The sequence below is a fragment of the Catharus ustulatus genome, chromosome 2 (assembly GCF_009819885.2).
Source record: "Catharus ustulatus isolate bCatUst1 chromosome 2, bCatUst1.pri.v2, whole genome shotgun sequence".
Lineage (NCBI taxonomy): Eukaryota > Metazoa > Chordata > Aves > Passeriformes > Turdidae > Catharus > Catharus ustulatus.
This window is the reverse complement of record NC_046222.1, coordinates 55,904,619-55,931,358: the sequence shown is the minus strand read 5'-3', so window position 1 is coordinate 55,931,358 and position 26,740 is coordinate 55,904,619. Positions and strand designations below refer to the sequence as shown.

The window sequence follows — 26,740 nt, the reverse complement described above, 5'->3', positions numbered from 1 at the left end:
TTCTTCCCTATGAAACTGAGATAAATCAGTGAGAAGCAAGAAAAAATTTCCATCTCACTCACTTCAAGGGACCAGGGAGGAGCATTTGTATCTAACTTGTCCTTTTTTATCTAATAATTTGCTCTAATAAATTATTGTCCATGGGTTGTTTGCATATAAACAGGTTCTATGAGAAATCACACCCTGTTTACAGCAATGCATTAACTGGAAAGACACTCTATTAGCTAATTGAAATGTTGTATTTAAAGAGTTTCCTTCAACTCTGGACAGAAATAAAGATCCATCAGTAAGTGTACTAGCTGGTAAACCATTTTTAGCTTAATTTTCTGTAAGTCTTGCTCAATGAGGAGGCCTGTAAGGGTTTTTGCCTTCTTTCGCAGGTGCCGCCAGTGCTTCTGGACAAGCAGTTTTCAGAATTTACGCCGGACATCACACCTATAATTCTGGCTGCCCACACCAACAATTACGAGATCATAAAGCTCCTTGTGCAGAAGGGGGTGTCTGTGCCCAGGCCACACGAGGTGCGCTGCAACTGTGTCGAATGTGTCTCAAGCTCAGATGTGGACAGCCTGCGCCACTCTCGGTCCAGACTCAATATCTACAAGGCTCTGGCGAGCCCATCATTGATTGCTTTGTCCAGTGAGGATCCTTTCCTTACCGCTTTTCAACTGAGTTGGGAGCTGCAGGAACTGAGCAAAGTCGAAAATGAGTTTAAGTCGGAGTATGAGGAACTGTCACGGCAATGCAAGCAATTTGCAAAAGATCTCCTGGATCAGACACGGAGTTCCAGGGAATTGGAAATTATTCTTAATTACAGAGATGATAATAGCTTGATAGAAGAACAAAGTGGTAATGATCTTGCAAGATTGAAACTGGCAATTAAGTACCGTCAAAAAGAGGTGAGTGTGCTGGAGAATATTTAAGCTTATTCAGTAGTAGTAATGTGATAGATAAGAGCCTGAAATGCATCCTTTTAACTGAGACAAATTTCTGCTTAGCTATTTTTTTTTGTTCTACTAGGTTTCTGCTCTTTTTATAGGTTTAATTAGATGAATTTAAATAGTTGTTACAGTTTGATAGTATCAAGTACCAGGATTTAAAATGTTCTCTTCTAGCACAGATCCTGTGAAACTTTTTTCACTTATACCTGAATAGATGTAGTCTTCAGTAGTTGTGCTCTGAAGTGCTCTTCAGTAATAGGGCAAGAAATATATAAAGCATACTTTAAATTAACTTGGACCATGTCTGACAGAAAAAGGCAGCTATGTGTTCAAACACATACTAGAGGCACCTCTGTAGAGAGAGTCTTCAAAAAGTAACTATTATAGATACTGAAACAGAAGTTTAATAACTGTGCATGACTCCCAAAAATGTCGACATTCAGATTCTCTTTCACAAAGCATTCAAAATGGAAATACTTGGGTATTGGTGTCTATGGCAGTTAAAAATTAATACATTTGCTTCACCAATGCATACATTCAGTTGGAATCAGAAGATATCTGCATGTCTTTTTAAAAGTACTCCAGTTCTTTTGTACGTGCAAAAGGAAAAGAAACAAGATACAAAAAGGAGTTAGGAAAACAGTTTCCATGATACTTCCAAACCTTCACCTAATCCCTGCACATCATCATGTCAGAATATGTATTATCTTATCAGGAAACAGTACGTACCAAGCTGAACTATGGAAGTTAATAGGCAAGACAAATGTAAGTATATAGTATTAGTTCATATTCATTACAGCAAATGCTTAAGAAACCTCTGTGTTGAATGAGCTAATCTGTCTATCTCTGCTAAATCTTGGTTCTGCAAAATACAATAGTAAATGCGTTATTAAGTGTGTTAGATAGCTTTGAAGAAATAATACCCAAACATTTAATGATTCTTTTGTTCATTTGAAATACAATTTAGTCATCCTGAGAAGCCACCATGGAGGTAGGGAAGTACTCAAGTACTGATGGAAGAAAACCTCAATTGGTCTCTGACTTCACAAGTCTTCTAATAAGCATTTTTTCCTTTGGGAAATGTATTGCATCATTTTTTATTTTATAGTATAATGTTTCAGGCAACATATTCACTGCCTTCATAAATTATTTTCAGATCATATTTTGCGAGATTTAACAACCACTATTTAATATTTATTGAAATGCCAATTCTGTCTTGCAGTAAGTTAAGAAACTGAAGTTTAGACTTCTGTTTTTGCAAGGATTCATGCATTGACATAAAATTCTGATCTCTTATTGTTTGTTTGTTTTTAAACCTTGACACGAAGCTTGAATTTTCTTAATTTGAGATAGTGATAGGCATATGTAGAGTGAAATGTTTTTTATAGTTGCATCTGATTGCTGTGCCTGATTAAGTTGCAGTAATACAGCTGATTACATAATTTATTCTTCATAATAGAAAACATTAGGCCATACTGATTTAGTGAAGCAATTCCAAATCAGTGGATCTTTTATATTTACATACATTTTTCATTTCTATAAATATTTCCCACTATGCCTACCATTTGATTCACGCTGAAGTAAAGTCAAGGTTTACTAAATGTGTTCCAAAATGTATTCCATACTGGTTGCTGAAGTGAGCAATAGCCTCTGTAACTGTTCAGTTATTTTATTTCTGATTATTACTACACTATTCTGGTAGATGCAGCTCTAAGATCAAGAAACTTACCTCAGGCATAACAATTGCTTGGATTCTGGCTATCCTGGTCCATATAGATCATGATAAAAATACGTCATCAGGTTCTTTCTATTTCTTGTGTTAAGGATGTTACAGGAGTTACAGCCTTCGGCTGAATCCAGCAGCCTCCAGGGTCAGGGAATTCTTTCAGCTTGGGCACTGGAACCCAGCCAGGAGCTCTTGACAGTACAGTATTTTAGGCAATATACTCAGTGCTTTTATAAATTATTTTCAGATGGTACTGCTCCAAACTTAGCAATTACTATTTCTGTTTCTTTAAATGTCCCCCCCTCCACCGAAACAAAACAGCAAAGCAGATAAGAACGCATTGTCTTCCCCTCTTACCTTACAACCCATCCCTCAACTTTTATTCATGCTATTGTCAGCACCATATTGGGGCTGAGGTCAGAGCTCCACAAGTAAGCAGTCAGGTCTGGTTGTCCAGAATGTCCAGTCTCAGTCCAAAAATTGCAGCTAAAAGTGGCAAAATAATGACAAGTATGTATTTTACATTGTTTTTATGATTAAGCGCTCAGGAGTTAAGTATTACATTTTTTCTTTCAAGTTGAAAATAATATCAAAAATTATTATCAGCAATTCCCTTTGGCATTTTAAGCAAGCAAACATGAAACATATTAGAACTAAGTCTCACAAAGGGGTGAAGTAGGCTTTGGATAATATAACTTACTTTAATCTCAAGACACAGGATGGTGTAGAACAACAGTTTGGGGTGTACATATAGAAACAAACAAGTGGATGATGAAGAATTTTTATTGTGTAAAGAAATTAAAATTGACAAACATGAGTAAAGAAAATTACCAAGCTCAGAGTTTTTGAGGACTTTCCAAAATGACATGATGTTTGAAATGTAGATCTAGAAATGCCTTGTAATGAACAGAGAAAGACCCTTGAAATTCACACGATTAAGCAGTGCTTTGTGCAGTGATCTGCAATCCCCTGGTATCACTCTGTGTTTTTGGAAATTGAAAAACTGCATTCATCTTTAGAGATCTCCATGATCTCCACTTTGCTGCTGAAGTGGGCCTTCCACAAACCAAGAACTTTATGCCAACTGGATTTGAGGTTCTCCACAGTGAAAGTTGCTCATCCCTGCATTTCTATTCCTTTCACACTTGCCATACTACTGTGATTCTCATTCATGTGCTGTCTAAAGGCATCTCAGTGATAGCAACCCTCAGCCCATGGAGTCAGGTCAGAGGTAACCTACACTATATTATCAACAAAAAAAAACTTCCCTGCTAAAATCATCAATCTTTATTAATGACTAAAGAGGTTAAAAGATTTATAATCTTGAGTTTACCTTGCAGGGTAATGTCTGAAGAGACTGTGAATAATATCTGTTCAGAGATGGGGCAGAGCCAGAAGAGTATCTGCCAGAGTATGTGGGATTTTGTAGCATAGCTCATGGGACAGAAGATCCAAGGTGCTGGTTTTTTTCTGTTCATTTTGCACCACTGGTGCTTTTTTGCTGTAAGCAAAGATGTTGCTGAAGCTTGTGGTACCTGCTTCTGACACCTACTGTTGCCTGGGCTACAACCAGCAGCAAACAAGAGAGGTTTCCTGAAGTCACACAGCCACCCTGCACTGGGCACAGACATTTTGTTGTCCAATGACATGGTGTTTAATATTGTCTCAAGTAAGGGAGAGTTTGGTTTTATGAAGGCTGCCAGAAGTTCATTGTGGTAGATTCTAAGAACACAATGAGCAGTGAGAAGTAAGTTTCCCTGGTTTCTAAACCAAATGAAAATGTTATCTGAATTAACTGCAGCTCCCCATAAGAATGGAGAAGGCAAATCCCAAAGCCTGTATGTGCTTCACAAGGAAAGCTGAGTTCAAGTTAATTGCAAATCTCTGCTGCAGCAATGTAATTCAGTAGAAAAGAATAGTAGCTCTCTTTATTGATTAGTAGATAGCCATCTTTTCCACTCATTGAAAAATGTGTGTTTTCTTGTCCTATATATCCAGAGTTTTTAACAGAGGTATCACAGCAAGAAACCCGTCTCTCTCACTCTTCAGTTAGCTTTGGTTTAGCTTTGGTTCCGTTTAGGCATTAAGCACATAACTACAAAAATGTGGAAAAGTGCTTACTGCAATGCTTACTAATTTTCCCTTACATGTGAAATAAAAAAGAGGAGATTAATAGGCTGAAGCAATATCATCTGGTTTCACAGTAAGCTTCATTAGTGCAGTTTAAATACTTATACTAGTCATTTATAGCTCTGTTTCATTTTTTGCCTCATGCTAAATGTCCCATTACATTTAAACTATAGCTGTATAAGATAAAATAGAGTAACAGGATGAGGTTATAATTACTGGTAGTACTGTCTCATTTTGCTTTGTTATTAGACATTCTCATATCAACACAGAAGAAATAGGAATTTTTAAGTGTGTAACTGTTGAGCTTTTCGCTTTCTTTTCTCAAATGAATGAACACTGGCTGATTTGGGTAGGGTTTATTTTTTCTTTTTTTTAATCTATCCCATTCTTAGATTATGCTGATTATCTTTCTCTCCCTCAACAAATATACAATCGCTGGTAAATTTGGAATACCTCATACTGTAAATAGGATGTACAGTAATTTCACGACTATAAGGCGCACCCTTTTGACTAAAAATTTTCCCCCGAGCCCAGAAGTGTGCCTTGTAGTCCTGTGCACCTTATATAATGGACAAAGTTGTGAAACTTGCCAACCCGGAAGTGCGAGCCCACAACAGTCCTGAGTCGAGCAGACCCCGCCCAGCAGCGGCATCAGGGCAGCGCTGGCACGGGGGGAAATCTGGCGGTGGCAACGCAGCCTGGGCGAGGGGGAAAGCCGGCGGCATCGGGGCAGCGGCGGCGCGGCGTGAGCCCACTGGCATCGGGACTGCACTGGCAAGGGGGAAAAGCCCGGGGGGGGCGCGGGGCCCCCAGCGTGGCACAGGGCACCCGAAGCGCTGGGGCAGTGTGGGGAGGGAGGGAGCGAGCGGGCTGCCGCAGAAACCATGATCTGTGGGCACTCCGAGCCACCGCAACCTGCCATGAGCCCCAGGTGCTCCGAGCTGCCGTGAGCCGAGGACGCTCCCAGTCACTGCAAGCCCCGGGCACCCCGAGCCGCCACAAGCCACCGCGAACCGCTGCGAGCCACCACGAGCCCCGGGTGCTCCAAGCCGCTGCGAGCCGCCGCGAGCCACCGCGGGCCACGGCCCCCTCGAGCCGCTGCAGCCCTGGCGCCGCGGGAGCCCTGTGCCGCAAGGGGGAGGCGGCAACATGGCACTGGGGAGCTGCGAGGGGGAACAGCATGGTGGTACCACAGAACCATGAGGGGGAATGGCACAGTGGCAGTGCTGAGCCACGGGGGACAGGCGGCATGGTGGGAGTGCCGAGCCGAGCAACGGACAGGCGGCACAGCAGAGCCAGGAAGGGGAACAGCATGGTGGCACAACAGAACCGCGATGGCGAATGGCACGGCAGGAGCGCCGAGCCGAGCGAGGGAACAGCATGGCGGCTCCGCCGAGCCGCGAGGAGGAAGAGCACGGCAGCACCACAGAGCCGCGAGGGGGAACAGCATGGCAGCTGGAGCAGCACTAGCAGAGAGGCGGGGGTGAGAGCAGCACAGGCAGGGAGGCAGGGGGCGAGAGCAGTGCTAGCAGGGAGGCAGGGGTCGAGAGTAGCACTGGCAGAGAGGTGGGGGGCGAGAGCAATGCTGGCAGAGAGGCAGGGGCTGGAGCAGTGCTGGCAGAGAGGCAGGGGGTGGCCCCAAGCGCAGGCAGGGAGGCGGGGGGGTGGCTCCAAGCGCCAGGAGCAGCGCTGGCAGGGAGGCGTTACTACTTCGTTACTTTGTTGAGTGTGGCATGGATCCTCACTGCAAAAAAAAAAAAAAAGTGTGCCTTATAGTCCGGTGCGCCTTATATGATCTACAAAGTTGCGAATTTTGCCGGCTCCCGGGGTGTGCACCTTATAGTCCGGTGAACCTTATGGTCGTGAAATTACTGTAAACAGGTTAAATTCTGTACATTTATAATTAGCAGTCTGGAAAGATATTAATAAGGTTTTTTCTGCTTTTATCTTTAAAAACCCAAAGTCAATGTGTAGTTTATCTAGCTCCACCCAGTGTTATGTGTCATGTTAAGACTTATCTAAAGAAACCAGAACTAAGTTTTCTGATGTTTTTCTGGTCCTGAATTAACTTTTTAAAAAGGTTTTTAAAAAAAAAAATTCCAAATTTTAATTTCTCTCCCTGTTTACTAGATGTGCAGCTGCTTAACTACTAAAGCTCTCTCAAATATGTTTAGCTGAACCTCTGGATGCTCTCTCTTCCCAGGTGCAAGACCTGTTTTTCTGAGTTGTGAGCAGCTGTGGAATATGTGCTAGCAAAGGGCACGGTGAAAAAGGGAGTGGGCTTAACAATTGGATGTATTTAAAGAATTAACAAGAGTACAGGCCTTATTAGAAAGAATTTCAGGGAAAACATTTCAGGGAAATCAGCTTCAAACTAAGTTAGAGTTAAATACGATAGTATGATATTCAGATTTCATGGATCAATTCGTGTTTTCTAGGAAAGTATTGCTGAAAATAAAATATTGTTTGGTTTTGATAATAAAAACCATCTGTTTGCTTCTGCTCAAAAGAGGACTTTTTGAAAAGGAATCATCAGTTCTTCCTAGTATTCTATGCAAAATACAGACTCAGTGAAATGAAAATGTTTCAAAATAATGTAAAAAATCAGTGACATTTTCAATGAAAACTTGCCTAATCATTTCAAATCTGTTATTTCATGTCAGTGTCTAAACACTTAATTTCAATGAAATAAAGGATTTTGTTTATCTACAGTTAGTTCTAAATCCACTTGGATTTTAACGTGTTTACCAATTAAATTCTTGTAGCTCATATCATCCATATCCTGTTATTACAAAAACCAGTACAGGCATGATAGAAAGCAAGAATTGTTGATTTTCAAAACTATTTTAACAATTCCTAGAGAAAATAATTTCAAATTACTGAAAAGTTGCTATGTTCTTAGTAATGTTTTTAACGTTTAATTATAATTAATTTCTCATTCAAAGTCTTTTAGATGGGCAACCATGAATTACTGACTCTGTAAGCAGGAATGACTTTGGAAAAACAACATATTAGGAATTGTTCTGTGTTTAAAATTAACCCACACCTGAAACATAAGCAGAAACAGAGCAGCCATGTGTAGCAAGTCACTGTGTATACGAATATTTGTCAAAAGGCTGCAAAGGTGCACTGAGAAGTCTCCACATAAAAAATAACAAAACTTCACAAAATCCAGACTCTGATAATGTTTGGACGTTTTTGACACCAAAGGAAGATATGTTTAGTCTATGAATTGCATAAGTGAGAGGAGTGATATATACACGTTTAAGTCCATGTCTCCAGAAGACCCATTTCTGCAGACTCTCAGCTATAGTGCCCAAAAAAATTGATAAACATTTTTCCCTGCAAGAGTCAGGTACTCTAAACCAGGTCATATGTTTGCTTTGTAAATCATGTAAAAGTCTCCGTGTTTATAGATAGAAAGTCCACAAATTATTAAATAGTATGAATTAGATGAGTAGATTAAGTAGATTATCTGCTACAAATACAAAGTCTTCTACTTGGTTATAGAATCCTTTCAGTTGGAAAAAAACTTTAATTCCAGCGATAACCCAGCACTACTGAGTCCACCACTAAACTATGTCCTCGATGTCACATATACATGTCTTTTAAATACTTCCAGGGATGGTGACTCAACCATTTCCCTGGGCATCTTGTTCCAGTTCTTGATTACCCCTTCGTTGAAGAAATTTTTCCCAACATCCAATCTAAACCTCCCCAGTGCAACTTGAGTTCATTCCCTCTCATTCTATCACTCATTACTTGGAAGAAGAGACTGACCCCACCTCACCACAACCTCCTCTCTCCAGGCTAAACAACCCCATTTCCCTCAGCCACTCCTCATCAGACTTGTGCTCCCGACCCTTCTCCTGCTCCATTGCCCTTTTCTGGGCATGCTCCAGCATCTCAATGTCCTTCTTATAGTGAGGGGCCCAAAACTGAGCACAGGATTTGAGGGCTCATCGGTGTTGAATACGGGGGACAATCACTGCCCTGGTCCTGCTGGCCACCCTACTGCTGAAACAGGCCAGGGCTTTCTTGGCCACCTGGGGACACTCTGACTCATGTTCAACTGCTCTTGACCAGCACCCTGAGATCCTTTTCCACTGGGAAGTTTCCCAACCACTCTGTCCCCAGCATGCAGTGCTACCTGGTGTTGTTATGACACGTGTGCAAGACCTGGTAATTGGCCTTGTTGAACCTCATACCATTGGCTTCAACCCATAGATCCAACCTTTACAGATCCCTCTGTAGAACCTTCCTTTTCTCTAGCAGTACAACACTTTCCCAGCTTGGCATCCTCTGCAAACTGACTGAGGGTGCAGTTTATACCCTCATCCAGATCATTGATAAACATATCAAACAGGACTGGCCCCAACACTGAGCACTGGGATCACCACTAGTGACCAGCTAACAACTGGATGCAGTTCAATTCACCACCATTCTCTGGGCCCAGTCATCTGAACAGCTTTATAAGCCATGAAGGGTATTCCCATCCAGGTCATGACCTTCCAATTTCTCCAGGAGGAATGCTGTGGGAAATGGTGTCACAGGCTTTACTAAAGTCCAGGTGGCCAATATCAATGGCCTTCCCTCATTCAGGTCACCTTCTTACAGAAGAAAATCAATTAGTCAAGCAGGACTAAATGAAGTGTAGGTGTCCCTGTGGAAGGCGTACTTATTGCTGCTAGGAAAAAATGTTCTTAAATCACAAGGAACATCTGCTTAATACAGCATTTCGTTGTGGTGAAACAATTTTCCTAGAGTATGTGAACAAATACCTTATACAGTCAATAGACAGAGGTATGCACAGAGGGTGATCCTGTCTGTTCAAGATAAGGTACCTAAGTTCATTCCAGAGACATGTCTCCCTGCTTCTGTGGCTGAGTGAGGGAACACTGTGCTTCGTTTAGAAGAATTACTTCACTAGGCATTGAAAATGTAGAAGCAAGTTAGACAATTTACTACATCAACTGCAATTTCCATGTGTTAAAAGAGACTTTGAATTCTGGAGGCTCCAAGCCCACGTAAAGGGAAATTAATTTCAGCAGTAAGTAATTGATGTCTCAGAAGGCATCACTAACCTTTAAATGCTACATGCTACACACAGGTTACAACTCTCTCATCACAGTTCTAGTTAAACTATTCATGAACTAAGATCAGCATCTTCTTATTTCAAACTCTTGATTGAAGTAATTAACTCAAAGAGGAAACTTTCTGTTAATGAAGTACAATGGAAATCTATCATTTCAATTCCTTTTCTGCATCTTCATTATAAGAAATGTTGCTGGGATATCTGCCTGAAACAGGAAAAATCAGTAGTGAAAACCCCTAGCCAGCAGAGCACAGCCCTTCTGTTGGGACTGGCAGCAGTAGAAGTTGGTTTAAAGGTGTCCCTGCTAATGTACCTGCAAGCTTCCCTACAAACTTGGATAGATTTAGGACCACGCCACAAAGCATTCTGTCCTTCTGTCCACAAACTAACTAATCCATGCCTGTGCTAGATTTAACTGCCTGAAATAAGAGCAACTTCTAAACTGAGGCACTTTTGAACAATTTGACACTGAAGTTTCTGCATGCTGTCGCAGTCCAATTTTTTCCACTCTTGCTCAATGGCAAAAATGGCTCTTTCCATTGAGTGTTTATTGAACAATAAAACAAGACAACCAAAGCAAACTTTGGCTGTGGGCCTGTCTGTTCATTCTTTTAATCTATCTTCTCTTTTTTCCTCCAGATGTTCACAGAGAAATCCTCACTTCCTTCCTTACCCCCTCCTTGATTTAAGCCTTGTAAGCCTTAGCTATCAAGACTGAAATAGAAAACAGTGCCTTCATCCATTGGCTCCATCAATATGTGCACCCATTATCAAACAAAAAGTTTATGAGAAAAACAAATGCTTGTTATATAAACCCACTCTTGTGCCTCCAAAGAGATCAGGTCTATATGTAATCAGTTGAGCAGAGAATATTACTTTCTAAACTTTCCAACTCCAGGAACTAAAGTAGAAAAATTAGGAGAGATGTTTAATATGGCAGCAGCTTGATAAAGTGGAACTTGGATTTTGAAAGTCATATAGGGTTCAATTTTGAGTGCTGGCATTTGAACTTCTAGGATATTTTTCAAAGAGGAAGGAAAATGTTTACACGAATCTATCAACAAGTCCTCCTTGCAGAGACAGTTGGCTTTGTTCTATAAATAATAGGATCATATTCTTCAGGGTTGAAATATGTTGGTTCTTGAGATATTTTACAAAAATAAGGCATTTTAAGAAAAGATTTCAAGAAATTGAAAACTCTTATTATGGAGAGAATAGTCCCACTTGCTGGTGAGCACTTGCAAACTTGCAAGGACTTCATAAGGAAGGATTTTGCAGAATGTTTCGGAGAACAGGAAAAGTCAAGGTGAATACGCATGAATAAGAGAAAAAAGAAATCTAAGAGCTGAACATCATCTCCCATGTTCCTTACTATGTCAAATAATGGATTTTATTCTTTGAGGGTTTAATTCCTGAGTAGCATTAAATAAATGTAAGGGTCTTTAACATCTGTGGGAGAAAAAGACCAATGCAGATCTTCAGAAAGTAGAATTTACTGAAGTTCTACAAAGTGCAAAAAGCCTATGCTCTGTTGGTCAAGTAGAAGGTCTGGCATGTTAGTTTTTAGGTAGATGAAGAGGACATGTTTTACTCTGCCTGTTATGCATAAAAGACAATAATGTTTAATTATCAGGGTAATGCAGTTGTTTAAATTAGAGGTTGTTCTAAATAGCTGGCCTTGAGGGCTTTATTAGCAAGTCTGTTACAGTTCACAAAAAGACATGACTTGGTTACATGGCTTTTCGCATTAAGAAAACTGAAAGTGTAATAGCATGTTAAAAAGGTTTGACACATTGTTAATAAAATTAGTTCAAGCATTTGTTTTTGCCTTCTTAATAGCACAGAGAAAGAAACTAGAAATAGCCATTCCTGTAGTGTGCTTGTGCTGTGAATTCCTGACCCATTCCACATAACCTCAGGTATTTAACTCTGGTACCTATGTCAGCAGCCCAGCCTTGGGTTCCTTCAATGTTGATGGGAAGAGACAGACATTTCCAGGCAACTCAGGCCATCCAAGAATAATTTTTTTTTTCACTACCAACGTTGCTTACAATTATTTTAAAGGTGATATGGGACAACTAGATGTGTTATACAGGCTAAAAAGAATAGCATATAATTTCTGGAAGGTAACTAGCAGTGGCTATTTTTTTTAAGTCTTGATATTCTGTTTCTCTGAGACCCAGAAAAGGCCCTTAAGCTGAAATTATGAACTTGTTCACAGGAATCCCTTCTAGTGAAGTTTGTGATCTCAGGGTCTGCCTGGAAAAGCAAGCATGATGCAAAGCTACATTTCAGAGTTTTGGTCTGAGGGAAAAATCCTATTTTACATAAAGATTCTGAAAATTGAATGGAAAGTTTTGCAAGAGAGAACTGTTAGAGTTATGACAGCCTGAAAGGTTGTACTTGTGTTAAGACATTTCATCATTATTTCCAAAGCTGAAACCTCTAGTGAATTTATTCAAAATCAGTCAAAATCCTGAAATAAAGGATAAAGCTTTTACATACACTGAAAAAATACAATCTTTCACTGCATGTGGCCCTATTCTCAATAAAACTGTATTAGTCAAATCACATTACAGGTAAGTAGCATAATAACACTTAAATGAGGAGAAATAATAATTTTCATAGTAAATTAAGGTTATGTCTTCCTAACCTGGCTATGAAAAAACCCTTTGTTCTGTACTAAACCTTGGCAAAAGTAGCCTGGCAAGAGAAGCACTTTTTCTTTTCAGACTGATCTTTCCAGGTATGATGTGCAAATCACAGTGCACGAGTGATGGTTAAACAACATTTTGTAAACACTTAAGGCTTTATTGGTTTGGGCTTGTCTTGCTTTTCTGGTGCAACGTTCAGCTGGAGTAAACATACCTGTTGTGGTTTCACCCCATCTGACAAGCAAGCACCACACAACTGCTTGTTCACTCTCTCCCAGTGGTGTGGGAGAGAGAATCGGAAGAGTAAAATTGAGAAAACTCATTGGTTATTTAAACAAAGGCAGTTTAATAAATAAAGCAGAAGCCACCCATGCAGGCAAAGCAAAAGAAGGAATTCACTCCTCTTTGAGGCCCCTTCTAGACTGGGTTTTCTGTGATCTGATGACAGGAACTGGGGAGACAGCCTCACTGTTCCCAGTGTGCTTGGAAATCTCTGTCATCAAGTGTACAGAGGATGACACATACTCGCCTCTCTTCTCCTGTGGTATTCAGGAATTTGGCCACCTTAGTCTTTCTCATATGTGTTTGCCAGTATATAGCCTGCCATCTCTGCTGAAAGCATGAAGAAAGAATCTAAATAGATTTTAAGGGTACAGAAATGGTATTTTTGTTCTTATTAATATTGCAGCAGTACTCCAGGAATATTTAACTTCCCAAATAACTCAATTAGTTCAAAGTAATCAAGCAATATGAATTTTCAAGTGATTGAGGATGGAAAAGGGTGGATCACTGTAAAATTATTTATTGCATCGGAAGATAGAATGTCAGTGTTCAGTTTACAGATATTCTTTCCACAGGAACAAAACATAAATACTTATATTAGAAAAAAAAAAGTAACAAAACCAAGAACATAATTAAACAATGAACTATTTAGCAAATTTATACTATTCTTCTTATACCAACTTTTCAATAGATACGATGATTCACTTCAAAAATTTTAGGTGAAAATTATTAATACATCATTTTCAAAAAGAAAATGAAGGAAAAGAAGTTCCTTTCCTTACTGCTTTCCTGCCTTCACAAATGCAATCAATGTAAATTGACCCATAGTGACACTGCCAATATAAATACTCTGCCAATAGGAACATAAATATTATTCTCTCCTTGGGCCCTTTGACTTCTATTCCCCCCCAGTTTCCATGGAAAAGCTGTGGTTTAGCAAACTCAGTATTTTAGAGAAAGAAAAACATTTTCCCAAAGCAGTAGTGATAATACATCTGCCATCGAGTCTTTTCCAAAAAGGAGGTGAGTTTTTACCATTGTGAGCTGTCATGGTTAGAGAATTAAGGGGTTTGAGTGTCAGATCCCTGGTTGGAGTTTCCAAAAGTCCCCAGAGAAAAACACTAATGTTGGATTATCTTTGAAGTTCTAGTATGAAGCACTAAAGGAGGTCCCATTAAAATCTTAGACAGTGCTGCTGCTGTTTCCCTACACAATTACAATATAATTTAGTTGACTATATGCTTTTTGCTGGAGCACAGGCTACATACAGGCAGTGAAAACAGCCTATGAAGTATATTTCTCTGACAGTGAACAAATTGCCTTTGATTTGTCAAGGAAAAATGTAGCCTCAAACCTTCAGGGACTGAAACAACCTTTGTTTATATCCTTGCACATATGTTTCTTCCACCTGTAGCTTTTAAAAAATGGTCATTTTCTTCCAAACTTTAAAAGAAAATATATTCCTTTACCTGGTAGTACAAGCCAATGTATTATGCCTTGTGTCCATAAGAGAACGCTATAGAATCTGGTCAGAAAAAAACATCCCCTGAGTCATCCAGTTAGTAGAAGCATGCAATAAGTTCTAGAAACACCAGTCTAACACTGAAATGTATAATGTAAATCGGTGAAATATTGAGTGAGGAGCTGGTCTTTGAAAGGTTGTCTGTACTGCTAAATGCAAGCAGACCATAGCCTGACCGGACGACTGAGTGATGCTAAGGGATTTGTGTGCAGACTTCAAAAAGTTGTAGATTTGCCTTGCACAGACCTGTCTGGAGAAATAAAAAATGGAACCAGGGAAGAGACAACAGGTAGTGGGGATGACTAGGGTCGAATACTCAGTCACTGATTTCTTTAGTGCAGATGAGGCCTGAACATCCTTAAAAGTGATGCTCATGTAATTCTCAATCAAAATGGGCTCTTCGTTGATTCCTTCATCACTCTGGTTCTTCAGCATGAAAGAAAGCGGCAGTGTTCAGACATCTTTATAACAACAGTGAGAGTAACTCCAGGTTTTTACTTGAGATACAAAACTCTAATGCTTTGCCACAAATTGCAGAGCTTCATAAGATGAAAGAACTATCCAAGGACTGTAGTTATTCATCCAGGCTGGAGATGCTGGATACACAGATTTTCATTAATGGCTGTAGTAGGTATCTTCCCATTACATGAAAGCACAGTATTTCTTAGCTCTCTTCAGAAAAGAAGGTAATTTTCTTCAACCACAACCTATTCTTAGATGTAAAAGAGCTTTTGGAAAAAAGACTTTGCAACAAGCAATTATACTCTGCTGAAATATCTTCCGAGATTGATATTCTGTGTTTAAACTGCAGAAGCTGCACATGGCTGCACTTGACTGATAAAACTGATGCATCTGTTAGAGACTCACATGCATTTCTCCTGAAAATGGTCCCAGAATAATGCTCACTGAGCATCCTTGCCAAAGACTTATCATTTCAGTTTAGTCTTTGTGCAGAAACTGGGTGATTAATCTGATTTCTCAGCCCTCAACATTCCTAGATAAAAACAGAACCAAGTTAAACAAGACGAACCTAAAGATAAAAAGCATTAAAGTATTTGAAGAGAAAGAAAAGCAGATTAAGTGACTACATACATTCTGTTCCTAAGTATTTATGAAACTGCAAAGCCAGATCTATACATCGAGAACTTTCAACAGAAAAATATGCTATTTATTGCTTTATTTAGCTTGAATGCCTTTGAAATCAGTCTGTGTTTTTGTTTTTCCTTATCTCTCTAATTTTGTATTCCATCAGCCTTCAAATGAGTGTTATGCTTTCCAGGAACTGGATTCCCACTGATTTTGGAGGATTTTGGCCTCTTCAGTTCCACACAAGCTTCACATCATAGTCACTTCTAAAGAAACTGGGAAACCTTGGAGTTCAACTCTCTTATCTCTTGGCTAGAACAGTATAAGCATGGAGTCACGAACAGTTATGCTTAATATCCATTTTTGACATAAGGATGCAGGATGGCAACTCAAAAAGCTAAACTAACAGAGTAAAATCTAAATTTGCCTGGTGCTAATGGGACGTGATTACCACTGTTTTTACAGAAAACATTAAACAGTGACACTAATTAAAATATCACTGATCCAGGGTTTCTCTTCACAGAAACAAAGAACCTGAAAATTAAGAAAAGAAGGCATTAAAATTTTTGCATTGAGGTTTTCTTTCAAATAACTCAATTTCCTACTGCAGTCTGAAAGGCCAGTCAAAAAAGGAAAGTGGGACTAAGAATTTCTCTCTATCTTGTTTTGGCCTCTGCAACAAGCTGAGCGAATGAACAGGGTGGTCTCCAGTGATGCCAACAGAAATTCTCACATGAGCAGGCAATGCCCAGAGGAAGAATCTAGCTGTTCTGGTTGCTTTCCTACCCATCCCTCAATCAAAGCTTTTCTTAGCTAATTTTTCTCCAATTAAACTCTCACTGTTTTCTGTGCTTTAGTTGCTTTCAACATATTTGCAGGTCCCTTATGAATTTTGAAAGGTTGATTTATTAATTTGTAACTTTTCCTTCTGGCAATATGGCAGCTACAAAAGTAGACAGAATGGTAGAATATTCTGGATGTGAGGGGGCTCACTGGTTCTATCACACAATGGAACTATAACTAACTTGCATCCTAACCCCTTCTGGCTGACCAGCTAATGCTTGCAGGCCTTACCAATACAGGACACAAAACCAACTTGAATGAAGAAAAGTAGTCATAGAATTATTTGGGCTGGAAAGGAGCTTTAATTGCTAATTTCTCACTGGTTCAGATGTGTGGGTTTTTTTATACATTCCCTGTGTTACTATATTAAGTATTTTAGAATACATATTGATTTTGGTCTTGTAAAATGAACCTGAACTTCTGAGATTATAAACAAAACGTGTTTATAGTCTCAATTTATCCAGTGTTAGTATGAATACTGACAGAATGATCAGCCACTATTTCTATTCTCTTGTGAGGTACTGCATTTTGTGGAAACTATTGGTAGAGACAGGAAATATACAGAGGTATATGAAGAGTGCCTTGGGAGTAATAGATTGAAATGACAGAGACTTAAGCAAATACGTGCCCAGTCATATTTATCTTCTTGCCTACTGGCGTTCCCAGGTGTTTTCTGCAAAGTTACTCCCTAGACCATGAATTCTAGCTTGCGCTGTTGCACAGGGTTGTTCTGTCCCAAATGCAGGACTTTATTTTTTGTTTGCTATGGAAACATATGGGGTGTGGAAATGCACCAGTTAGGTGTGCAAAAACAGGGATCCAGTATAACAGAAGTAAGTTCCTATTTTATTTTGTCTTCAGATACATTCAGGGCTTCTGTACTCGTTTTTCCCTACAAAAATGTCTCGAATTATGGTGGTTCTAACACTTGCCCAGAGTGGGAGCTAGAAGTATTATACACTTGCCCAGAGTGGGAGCTAGAAGTATTATACAAACATCACAATTCTGAAGTTTTGAGCTATTTTAAACAATCATCCCAAAGCCCAATAACTGATTCATTTTCCCTTACCACTGGGAAGTCTAACAAAGCTATTTATGCACAGCTGGTTCCTAACAACTACATTCTAGTTTCAGTTGTCATTGCCTTTCCTAAGTAATTAATCAGAATCACTGCAATTATAGATAAGTCCTGACTTATTTAATAGATATTTAATAGGTTTTTTCTGTACTGATTCATTTTACTGTGGAGTAATGAATCAAAATAAGAGGTTCTGCTTGTGTTGATGCAGCAAATGAGAAATTTAAAATACTCAAAGCTGCGATGTCATTAATCCTTACCAAAGCATTTCAAATTTTACCTTTCTCTTTTGCTTTTATTTTGTTTCCTTCTTCCTCCTATTTGAAGTTACACAATATAATAATTAAAATAAAAACCTCTGGAATTGTATTCTATTCTTGGTGAGTGGAATGTAAACTCTGAATTTTATGATGAAGGCATCTGTGCTGTGAATCTGCTCTGCTATAGGGATCTGATGTGACTCAAGTTGCCCTGATTGTATATAAGGTGGTGTGGTCTGGTTTTGGATTTAGTTTGAGTATAAGGCTGATAACATGCTGATGTTTCTTTTGTTCCTGAGCAGTGCTCAGGACACTCAGCCAAGGACATCTCAGTGTCCCATGCTCTGCCAGTGGGCAGGTGGATGAGAGGCTGGAAGGGGCATGGCCAGGACAGGTAGCCCAAACTGGCCAAAGGAATGTTCCATACCTTAGAATGTCACGCCCAGTATATAAACTGGGGGAGGCTGGTTAGGGGTGGGGCCAATCGCTGCTCCAGGATGGGCTGGGCAGCACTCAGCTGTGGGTGGGCAACCACATTATGCATCACCTCTCTCTTGGGTTTTATTCCTCTCTCTCTTTTTCTTTAGCATTATTATTATTGTTGTTTTATATTTCTTTAATTCAGTTATTCAACTGTTTTACTTCAACCCATGTTTTTTATCTTTTTCCAATTTTCCTCCCTACCCCACCCCAGAGAAATGGAGTGAGTGAGCAGCTCTGTGGTATTTTGTTGCCATCTGGGGGTTAAACCATGACACTGAGTGAGCTCACTGGTCCCCTTAAGGACACAGATGCAGATAGACTTGAGTAAAAGTTGACCAGTGGTTTTAATCCAACACGAATCATGATTATTGTGATGGTCTGCTCCAGCTGACACAAAATTTAGAAGGGATGGACCTGAGAAGATTCGTAGGATTTGGTGCAGGAATCAGGGTTTCTGGCCTGAGGCAGAAAACTCTCAGTATAACTGTACCCAAAGGAACCCAGAACATAGTCCCTAGCTTTTGGAAAGGAAAGTGTAGAGCTGATCTAGTCAATAACATTAAATCGTTTAAATTGCAATTAAATGTTGTTTGTCGTAATGAAGCAGTCCTCACAGAGTAAGTGCTGAAATTCTCAAATACAGCCTTTTGGGGAAGATATAGAAAAGAACATTCAGTGACATCTCTAAAGGGAGAATCAATTTATCAAATTTAGGAATCTTCTTAGTGAGATTGGGGCTAGAATCTGTCATTAGTGTGATGCTTTTCATAACCAATAGGTAGGAAATACTGACATGTGAATTTGAATTTAAACTAAATAGAAAAACTTAGGTTTTCATTAAATATCCATGAAAATTTGTAAAATATGTAAAGTAAAGTATTCTAGAGACAGAAAAAGCACTCGAGCTTAAGTCTTGTCAAATGGGAGCACAATCATTGAGAGGTGTGTGTGACAAGGCAGCAGACTTCAGAGCAAACCTTCCCTACCAGTGTGTCTATACAGTACAGCACAGCACAACAGAGAATATAGCCATGGCTTCAAAAAGTATTAATAAGAAAGTTTATGATAAATGTTTTTGGCTGTTTCCTCCTCAAAAATAGTCTTTAACATTCATCTGTTAGAGAATGTTATTAGAGATAGTTCTTTGTGCTACAGCATAACTCACTTGTCTATGTCCAAAAGGAAATAACTTTTCTTTGACGGCTTTCATTTCTAGATGAAAAATTACATCCTTTTTTATATAACGTACTCAACCACCTATTGATGTCAGAATGAGAATTTAATTTGGACCTCAGAGTTTGTTAGACTGCTTTTGTAAATGTAAAAATGAGCACCTTGTTACAAGTGGAGGTTTTTTTATATTTTTTTGTATTTCCTAATACAGTGAAATATATACTTGAAGGTAAAACTGTGGTACTTCAAGGAGCTGACAACTTATTCAATATGATATATTATTTATAAAAGTATTATTTATTTAAAGACCATATATACTAATAGTATCTGTTGTTATTTCTTCATCATTTCATTGACTGAGAAATGTATTCTAGCTAAACCAAAGAGCAGATTTAATAGAAGTGAAAATTAAATCCTGTGTTATGTAGGTGCTTGGATAACATTAGAATCAGACTCTGTTATTATTTATACCAGATTATTTTTTCTGGCACTGTGAATAATTTCTGTTTTTCAATGGTCTCAGGGAAGAGCCAATTCCCAGCATGACAACTAAGAGAATGAATACCAGAACATTTTCAGATGGGCAGATTCTATGAAGGAGCTAAAGACGTGAAATCGGCAATAATCACATAGCAAAATCCCTTGTGTAGTTACAAACTGCTGGAAGCTATTGGAAGTCATCATAATGTGAAAATATAAACTTACTGATTGCTAATTATGTAGAGACAATGTCGAAGTCAAATGACATAATGCTGACAGTATAAAAGATACTCAAGAACAGTAAAAGAATACCTCCAATCTCTCCAAGTAAGGAAGAAAATTATACTACAGTGAAAATATTTTGGCTTAGGCAATGCAGAACTGGCAAATTAATGTCACAGTGTATTTCTATTTATGCGAGTAACAAAATACTTGTGTAAAATAGTTTCAATTTTTTTTTTTTAATCTACAAGTTTATCAGGGAATTTACATGTCAACTTAGATTTAATACATGGTCATCTTAGATGGAATGCCATCCATTTATACAAGAATTGTCCTATGCTGGAGCATGTCTTTCTTCCATCCACTTTTTCTCTTCCTTTATAATAGAAAGGTTTCTAATGGTTATAGTATATAGTATAAATGTGAATTGTCCAGAGAATTTGGTCATTAAGACTTTTTCCTTATTTTTCTCTGTAGAGAAGGAGTTTTCAGTGGACAAATTAAAAGTGCAATAAGAATTTGGAATCAGAATAAAATATATTATTCACAGATTAAGTTACTTGATCTATTTAACTGCTTGTTACCTGTGAGTAATGTCTGTGAGACAGGCTACATGGGCAGCACTTAGACAGGAAGATTTCCCTGCCCTCAGTTCCCATATGCTCTGAAATATTTACTTATGAAGCATGAAAATGTCTTCTCCTCATTTTCTCTGGTCCTCCACCCGCATTCTGGGTGCAACTGAAGCACAAGACTGTAGGGTTCACCACTATGCACACTTTTCTTCCATCAGAGTACAACTTTTTCCTGTTCAAAAGCTTCCTTGAATTCTTAGCTAATGTAATAAACTTAGCTATAACTACTGACCATATTTTACAGCATATGATGACAATCTCTTCACCACAAAAATGAAAGAGGTAGTCAAACCTGTGAGAATTAATAACATCATATAGTTCATTGATAAATTAAACTTTAAAAGAAGTTTCATCAAGAGATTTAGGTTAATTTTCCAAATATCCAAAGAATACTTTGGATTGTTTCATAGTTAATGTTATATGGCAAAGGAAGCTCAGAACCATAAAGAAAAGTCTTCAGTGAAGAGCCAGATATTTTTGTTGTTTCAAACCAACCTTGCCAATGTGTTGTCACATTAAAAACACACCAGCATGAAACTGGGTGTTTGGACCTCTCAGAAATGCATTATATCATCCAGAAATGCATTATATCATCTGTAGATAAACACTCTGTGTTGTGTTTTCTGTTCTAGATGATTGCCTGCGGCACTAGGACTGCTTCCCTATGCAGTCAGCTCTTTAAGTGCAGACATAGCATTTTATGTTCTTGCTCCTTACCATGCCATGCCATGCCATGCCATGCCATGCCATGCCATGCCATGCCATGCCATGCCATGCCATGCCATGCCATGCCATACCATACCATACCATACCATACCATCAGTTGTTTCTCACATATTTTGTGTCAATCAAGTAATTTATAGCACATTACCAAGGCTACTCCCTCTGACTCCAGCCACAGCAAATGTATAGTCCATATAAGTGTTCTTCTGTAATCAGAGGATCCAACCAGTGCTAGAACTCTCTTGTCACAGACATATTTGGAAGAAAAGTGATTGCTAATTTCCCATGAAATTATTACTTAAGAATTTTCTGCACTTACTAAAAAACTTCCTGTGCCTCAGAACACCATCCTTGACACGTTGTACCTTAGCCACACAGTCTCAACACCATAAAATCTGAGTATTAGAAGACAAGAGGCATTTTTTTAAAACCTGCTCAGAAATGCTTTCTCTATTAACACTGACAGTTTTGCATATTAATCTGTTTAAGATTAGAGTTAAGAAATCCAGTGCCCACCCCATCATGGAGCATCCTCCAGATGGTGCATTCAGCAAGGAGCTCCTCATGGCATGAGGTACCTCTGCATCAGTTCTGGTCTGCCTAGTCCCAGGGCAGCCCAGTATTTGGACATTGGAAAAACTCCTGCCTTTTACATAATTTTCTGTACAATACAAACAGGAAAATTAATTTCCTTTTAGCTATGCTTGGCAAGGAGTAGGTCCCTTACATCTGTCACCAGCCTTTGCTAGCTGCTGGGAGCTCTTCCTTCACATAAGTCCCCAACTCTGTGAGGGTGGCAAGGGTGTTTAGAAAGGGGACACAGGCAAGACTTAGGAACTGATTACTTTAGGTGAGAGGACACATAATGGGAAGGTATGAAGAGGAGGAAGCAAACGTGGACCTGGCACTCTCTGAGGCAAAAAGAGAAAAATATTTTATTGAGGAATTATTCCATGAATCACACTTTTTCACTACTCAAGCAAAGCACTAATCTGTACCGACTCCAGCTAATTAAGTTGAAAAATGTTTTAGAGAAAATAAACTTGGCAAAAACATAACTTTGAAACCATCTGCTCTGATTGCATACACTATTATTCCATACATTTGTACCTTGAAAGAGACGACCTGAAATCTTGAGAATGCATTTTTCCTGATGGAGGAGTACACTCTGTTGCTCTTCTTTAAGGCTATTTTCAAGATCCTTACAGCAGGAGTAAATTTTTTATCTTTCACAACAGTCAGAGGCAGCTTCGCTGCTGGTGTCTGTTAGGCAAATTTGTCTCCACTAAAGACTCTGACATTTCATTAATGTAAACCAGGTTGAATTTGGCTGAGGTAATCAATTCTGACAAGACACAGACATATATAGAAAGATACATGCTGACTCTCATTTCATTCCAATCTAAAGAGCATCTTTTACCAGTAGTAATCCCAGTGATTTTAGAACCCATTTCAGAAGTTACCTGTTATTCATCCCCAAAAGAACTTGGCTCCTGTGGTTATAAATATTATCAAAATAACGTAAGATCCCAAAATAGGTTCATTTGAATCTAGTTAAAGTGTGAAATTACTTAGTGAAAAAAAAATTGTAGTTAGAGAAAAAAGTTTCTGCATTGCCTTACTAAGAATTCAGCTAATGATTTAATCCACTGTATACATGTAATACACTCATATGTGTGTGAGTGTATTGGGTTTGCATGGCAAGATTTTTGATAGCTGGGCTGCTTAAGTGAGATGCTATCAGAAGATTCCCCCCTTTCTCCCGTGCTCAGCGCCAGATACTCCAAGATGGACATGCTTCTGGCCAAAGTTGAACATCACTGGTGATGATAGTGCCTCTGGGATAGCAGATTTAAGAAGAGGAAAGAAGTTAGTGCACAGGAACAGTTTCAGACAGGGTACAAGAGAGTGAGAGTATGTGAGCAACACAACTCTGCACCCAGGTCAGTGGAGAGGAGAGGGAGGAGGTGTTCCAGTGCCAGAGCAGAGAAGACTCCTCTGCAACTGGTGAGGAAGACCATGGTATGGCAGGGTGTCACCCTGCTGCCCATGACAGTCCATGGTGGAACAGAGATCCACCTGCACCCCTGGTGACTCCACACTCTAACATGGATGCATGAAGGATGCTGTGACCCACTGGGAACCCTGCACTGGATCAAGCTCCTGGCAAGACCTGTGGTCCTGTGGAGTCCAAACTGGAGCAGGTTTACTGGCAGGACCTGACTCCATGGAAGGGACCCAAGCTGGAGCAGCTCATGAAGAACTTTAGCCTATGGGAAGGAGTCATGTTGTAGGAAGTTGTGGAGAACTGTCTCCCATGGGAGGAACCTCATGATGGAGCAGAGGAAGAGTGTGAGAAGTCCTCCCTGTGAGGAGAAAGTAGTGGCAGAGACAACATGAGGAACTGACCACAGCCCCCATTCCCATCTCCCTGTACTATGTTGGGGTAGAGACAGAGAATTCGGGAGTGAAGTTGTGCCTGGGAAAAAGGGGTGAGACAATGCTGGTTTTAAGATTTGATTTTATTTCTGATTATTGTACTCTGGTTTAATGGGTAACAAATTAATTGCTCCAGGTTGAGTCTGTTTTGCCCATGATGGTATTTGGTGAGTGATCTCTCCTTGTCCTTATCTTGACCCATGAGCCTTTCTGTGTATCTTCTGTCTTTCCACTCCCCAGCTGAGGAGTGGAGTAATAGATCAGCTTTGTTGGGCACCATGCATACAGCCAGCATTAAACCATCCAGAGTAACAGAAGAAAAATGCTTATTTTCATTCTTTTTTTTTTTAATGTAACTTTGGCCCTCTTTGATACATATGCTGCCTCTATTCTATGCCTTTTATGCCAACCCTTGTGTGATGCTACTCTATCTCACCTTTATAAAAGAAAACAATGGAGAAATAGGAGCTAGTGATCGAAGAAAATTATGACATAAAACCTTGATATATACTTTTTTGAAAAGCTATATGAAAAAATACAAAACCTTAATTTGTTTCTTGGGGACATTGTGGAAATTCAGTTTTAAGAATCATATTCTAAAAAATAAAATCCCATCATGGTAACAGACAGACCACAAAGTATCACACAGGATAGATGCGTATCCTGACCAGGGTTAGTGAAACACTGGAGAATGCTAGTGCTTAGTTCACATTGTAAGCATTTTGTAATGCATCTGTAAGAGTTTTGTCAGTATTACAGCACGTAAACCTGATTTTTAGGGAACGTACTGAGAACAGTTTGTTCATGGCTGTGGAATTCAGTTTCCTTGTTTGCAGACCTCAGTTGTGCTCCTTGGTTTCATATCAGCTTCTACCTCATGTTCTGTGAATTCTCTACAAGCGTTTCTGATTAAATAATAGAAGTATTTGTGAAGTTGCTTTTCAGTTTCAAGTCAGATTTTGAAGTCCATGTGTTTCACAGTCTGTTGACTCCTTGTGTACTCAACCAATGAAGAAATGAAGTTTTATTATGAAAAGTAGATGTTTGTTTCTCTGCACTATACTTTTGGCATTGAAGGAAAGGCAGGCTGACCCAGCCCTGTCTTTCTGATATAATCAGTATGAGTGGGCTTGCACAGGCTGTGGATATATTTTAATCTCTTTTTACTAAAGATATCTAGAATGAAAAAACTTTGCAGTGGTAGCAAGAAACTAACTCTCTTCCTTTCTTCTCTCTGTAGTTTGTTGCTCAGCCCAACTGCCAGCAGCTGCTCGCATCCCGCTGGTACGACGAGTTCCCCGGATGGCGGAGGCGACACTGGGCAGTGAAGATGTTGACATGTGTTGTGATAGGACTCCTTTTCCCAGTCTTCTCTGTGTGCTACCTGATAGCTCCCAAAAGCCCACTGGGGCTGTTCATCAGAAAGCCATTTATCAAGTTTATCTGCCATACTGCATCGTACTTGACTTTTCTGTTCCTGCTGTTGCTTGCCTCTCAGCACATCGACAGGTCAGACCTCAGCATGCAGGGACCCCCACCAACCGTCGTCGAGTGGATGATATTACCGTGGGTCCTGGGTAAATGTATTACTAAAGAAAATACAGTGAAAAGTATTTTGACCACTGTGGTTTTGCCAAGCATTCCTGAGGCAGGATACAGGAGAGTTCTGTCGTGAATTATTGACCTCCCAAAGCAGGCAAATGCTCCATCTCCTCCAGTGCTTAGCAAGAGTAGTTGATAACATACACAAACAGTAGAGTTTGAAAATCCATAGTGTCACCATCTGATAGATTACAGTGAGGGAAAACAACAGTTATCAAGTATTTCTTCCTATGATTACAGGGTGCCCTGAAACACATATATTGTTTTTCTTTTTAATATCTGTCTTCTCCAGACTAGAAATTGTCCTGGTTCTTGTAAGTGTCCATTTTTTAAATTTGCTAATCTACTTTTAAGAAGAATCTCTTCACTACAAGAATCATTTTTCATGTAGGGAAACAAGGTGTAATGTAATTTCTGTAGTGTTATTACTAACCTTACATACTACAGTATGCTTCTTTCTAAATGACAGGTGCACCTGTTGCAAATAGTGATGATCAGCATTTTCAAGTGTTTTCATTAAAGTGTGCACACAGACTATTTTTTTGGTGCAAGAACTTGAACACTCAATTCAATTGAATTGAACACTCAATTCAAATCAAATATCCTATATCAGAAAGAATAAGAAAATTCCCTAGCATTTTTAAAATGGAAAACAAAACTTACCTCTCTATCCTCATAGTTGAAAATAAAAATTTTGGTCTGGGGTTATTGCAAGCCTACTTTGTGTGTCATCCTTAAACATGATTTTTCCTTCCTATGATCCTAGTATTACCCTAGGTGCTCCCTAACTTTGCCTTTCTACCCTGCCAGATGGTAATTTCTCTCAATGTGCTGTGGTCACTCCCCTTTTTTCTTAATTTAAGAATCAAAAGAAGTTGGACCAGGTCAGGTCAAATATATTTGTCTAAAATAAAAGTGTAGAAGGAGGGACTTAGTAGTCTTGACTGCAAGAATTTAGGTTTGATATATTTATTAAAATTGCCATACATAGACAGGTACCTGCACAAAAAATTCTGAAATTTTGATGGTAATTTGATACCATTACTTCTCCCAGAGCTTCTCATTAAGATGCTGTGTATATGCCATTTTTCCCAAACATGTGGGTTTCTTTAGAGCAATGTAACTTGGCTAAGGCTTTTTGCCCCATTGATTCAAAAAAATTTACTACACTGTGTTGAATCTGTGATACACTAGTTGGCTGAACAATAATTCAGTGTCTTTTTCTCTATATGTACCTTGGTAGAGCACTGTGGGAAGCAGGAGGCAGATGTACATCTGATTATTGCGAAGAAATTATTCTGGGAGGTTGTCTAGACTGGTATTTCTTACAGACAAGTCTGTACAAGTCAGAACTTATTCTGTAACC

The 26,740-nt window shown here is 39.2% G+C and overlaps 1 protein-coding gene across 2 annotated transcripts in view; it reads left to right on the top strand.

The window, feature by feature from the left end:
• TRPC4 (transient receptor potential cation channel subfamily C member 4) overlaps positions 1 to 26,740 on the top strand; it is a 131,238-nt gene that overhangs the window by 68,535 nt on the left and 35,963 nt on the right. The window contains exons 3-4 of one of the 2 annotated variants that reach the window (XM_033052259.1): positions 381 to 899; positions 25,013 to 25,349. In XM_033052259.1, coding sequence (XP_032908150.1) covers positions 381 to 899; positions 25,013 to 25,349 — 856 coding nt within the window. Of the gene's footprint in view, positions 1 to 380; positions 900 to 25,012; positions 25,350 to 26,740 lie in introns of those variants that run through there. The other variant, XM_033052260.1, reaches the window with a different exon arrangement.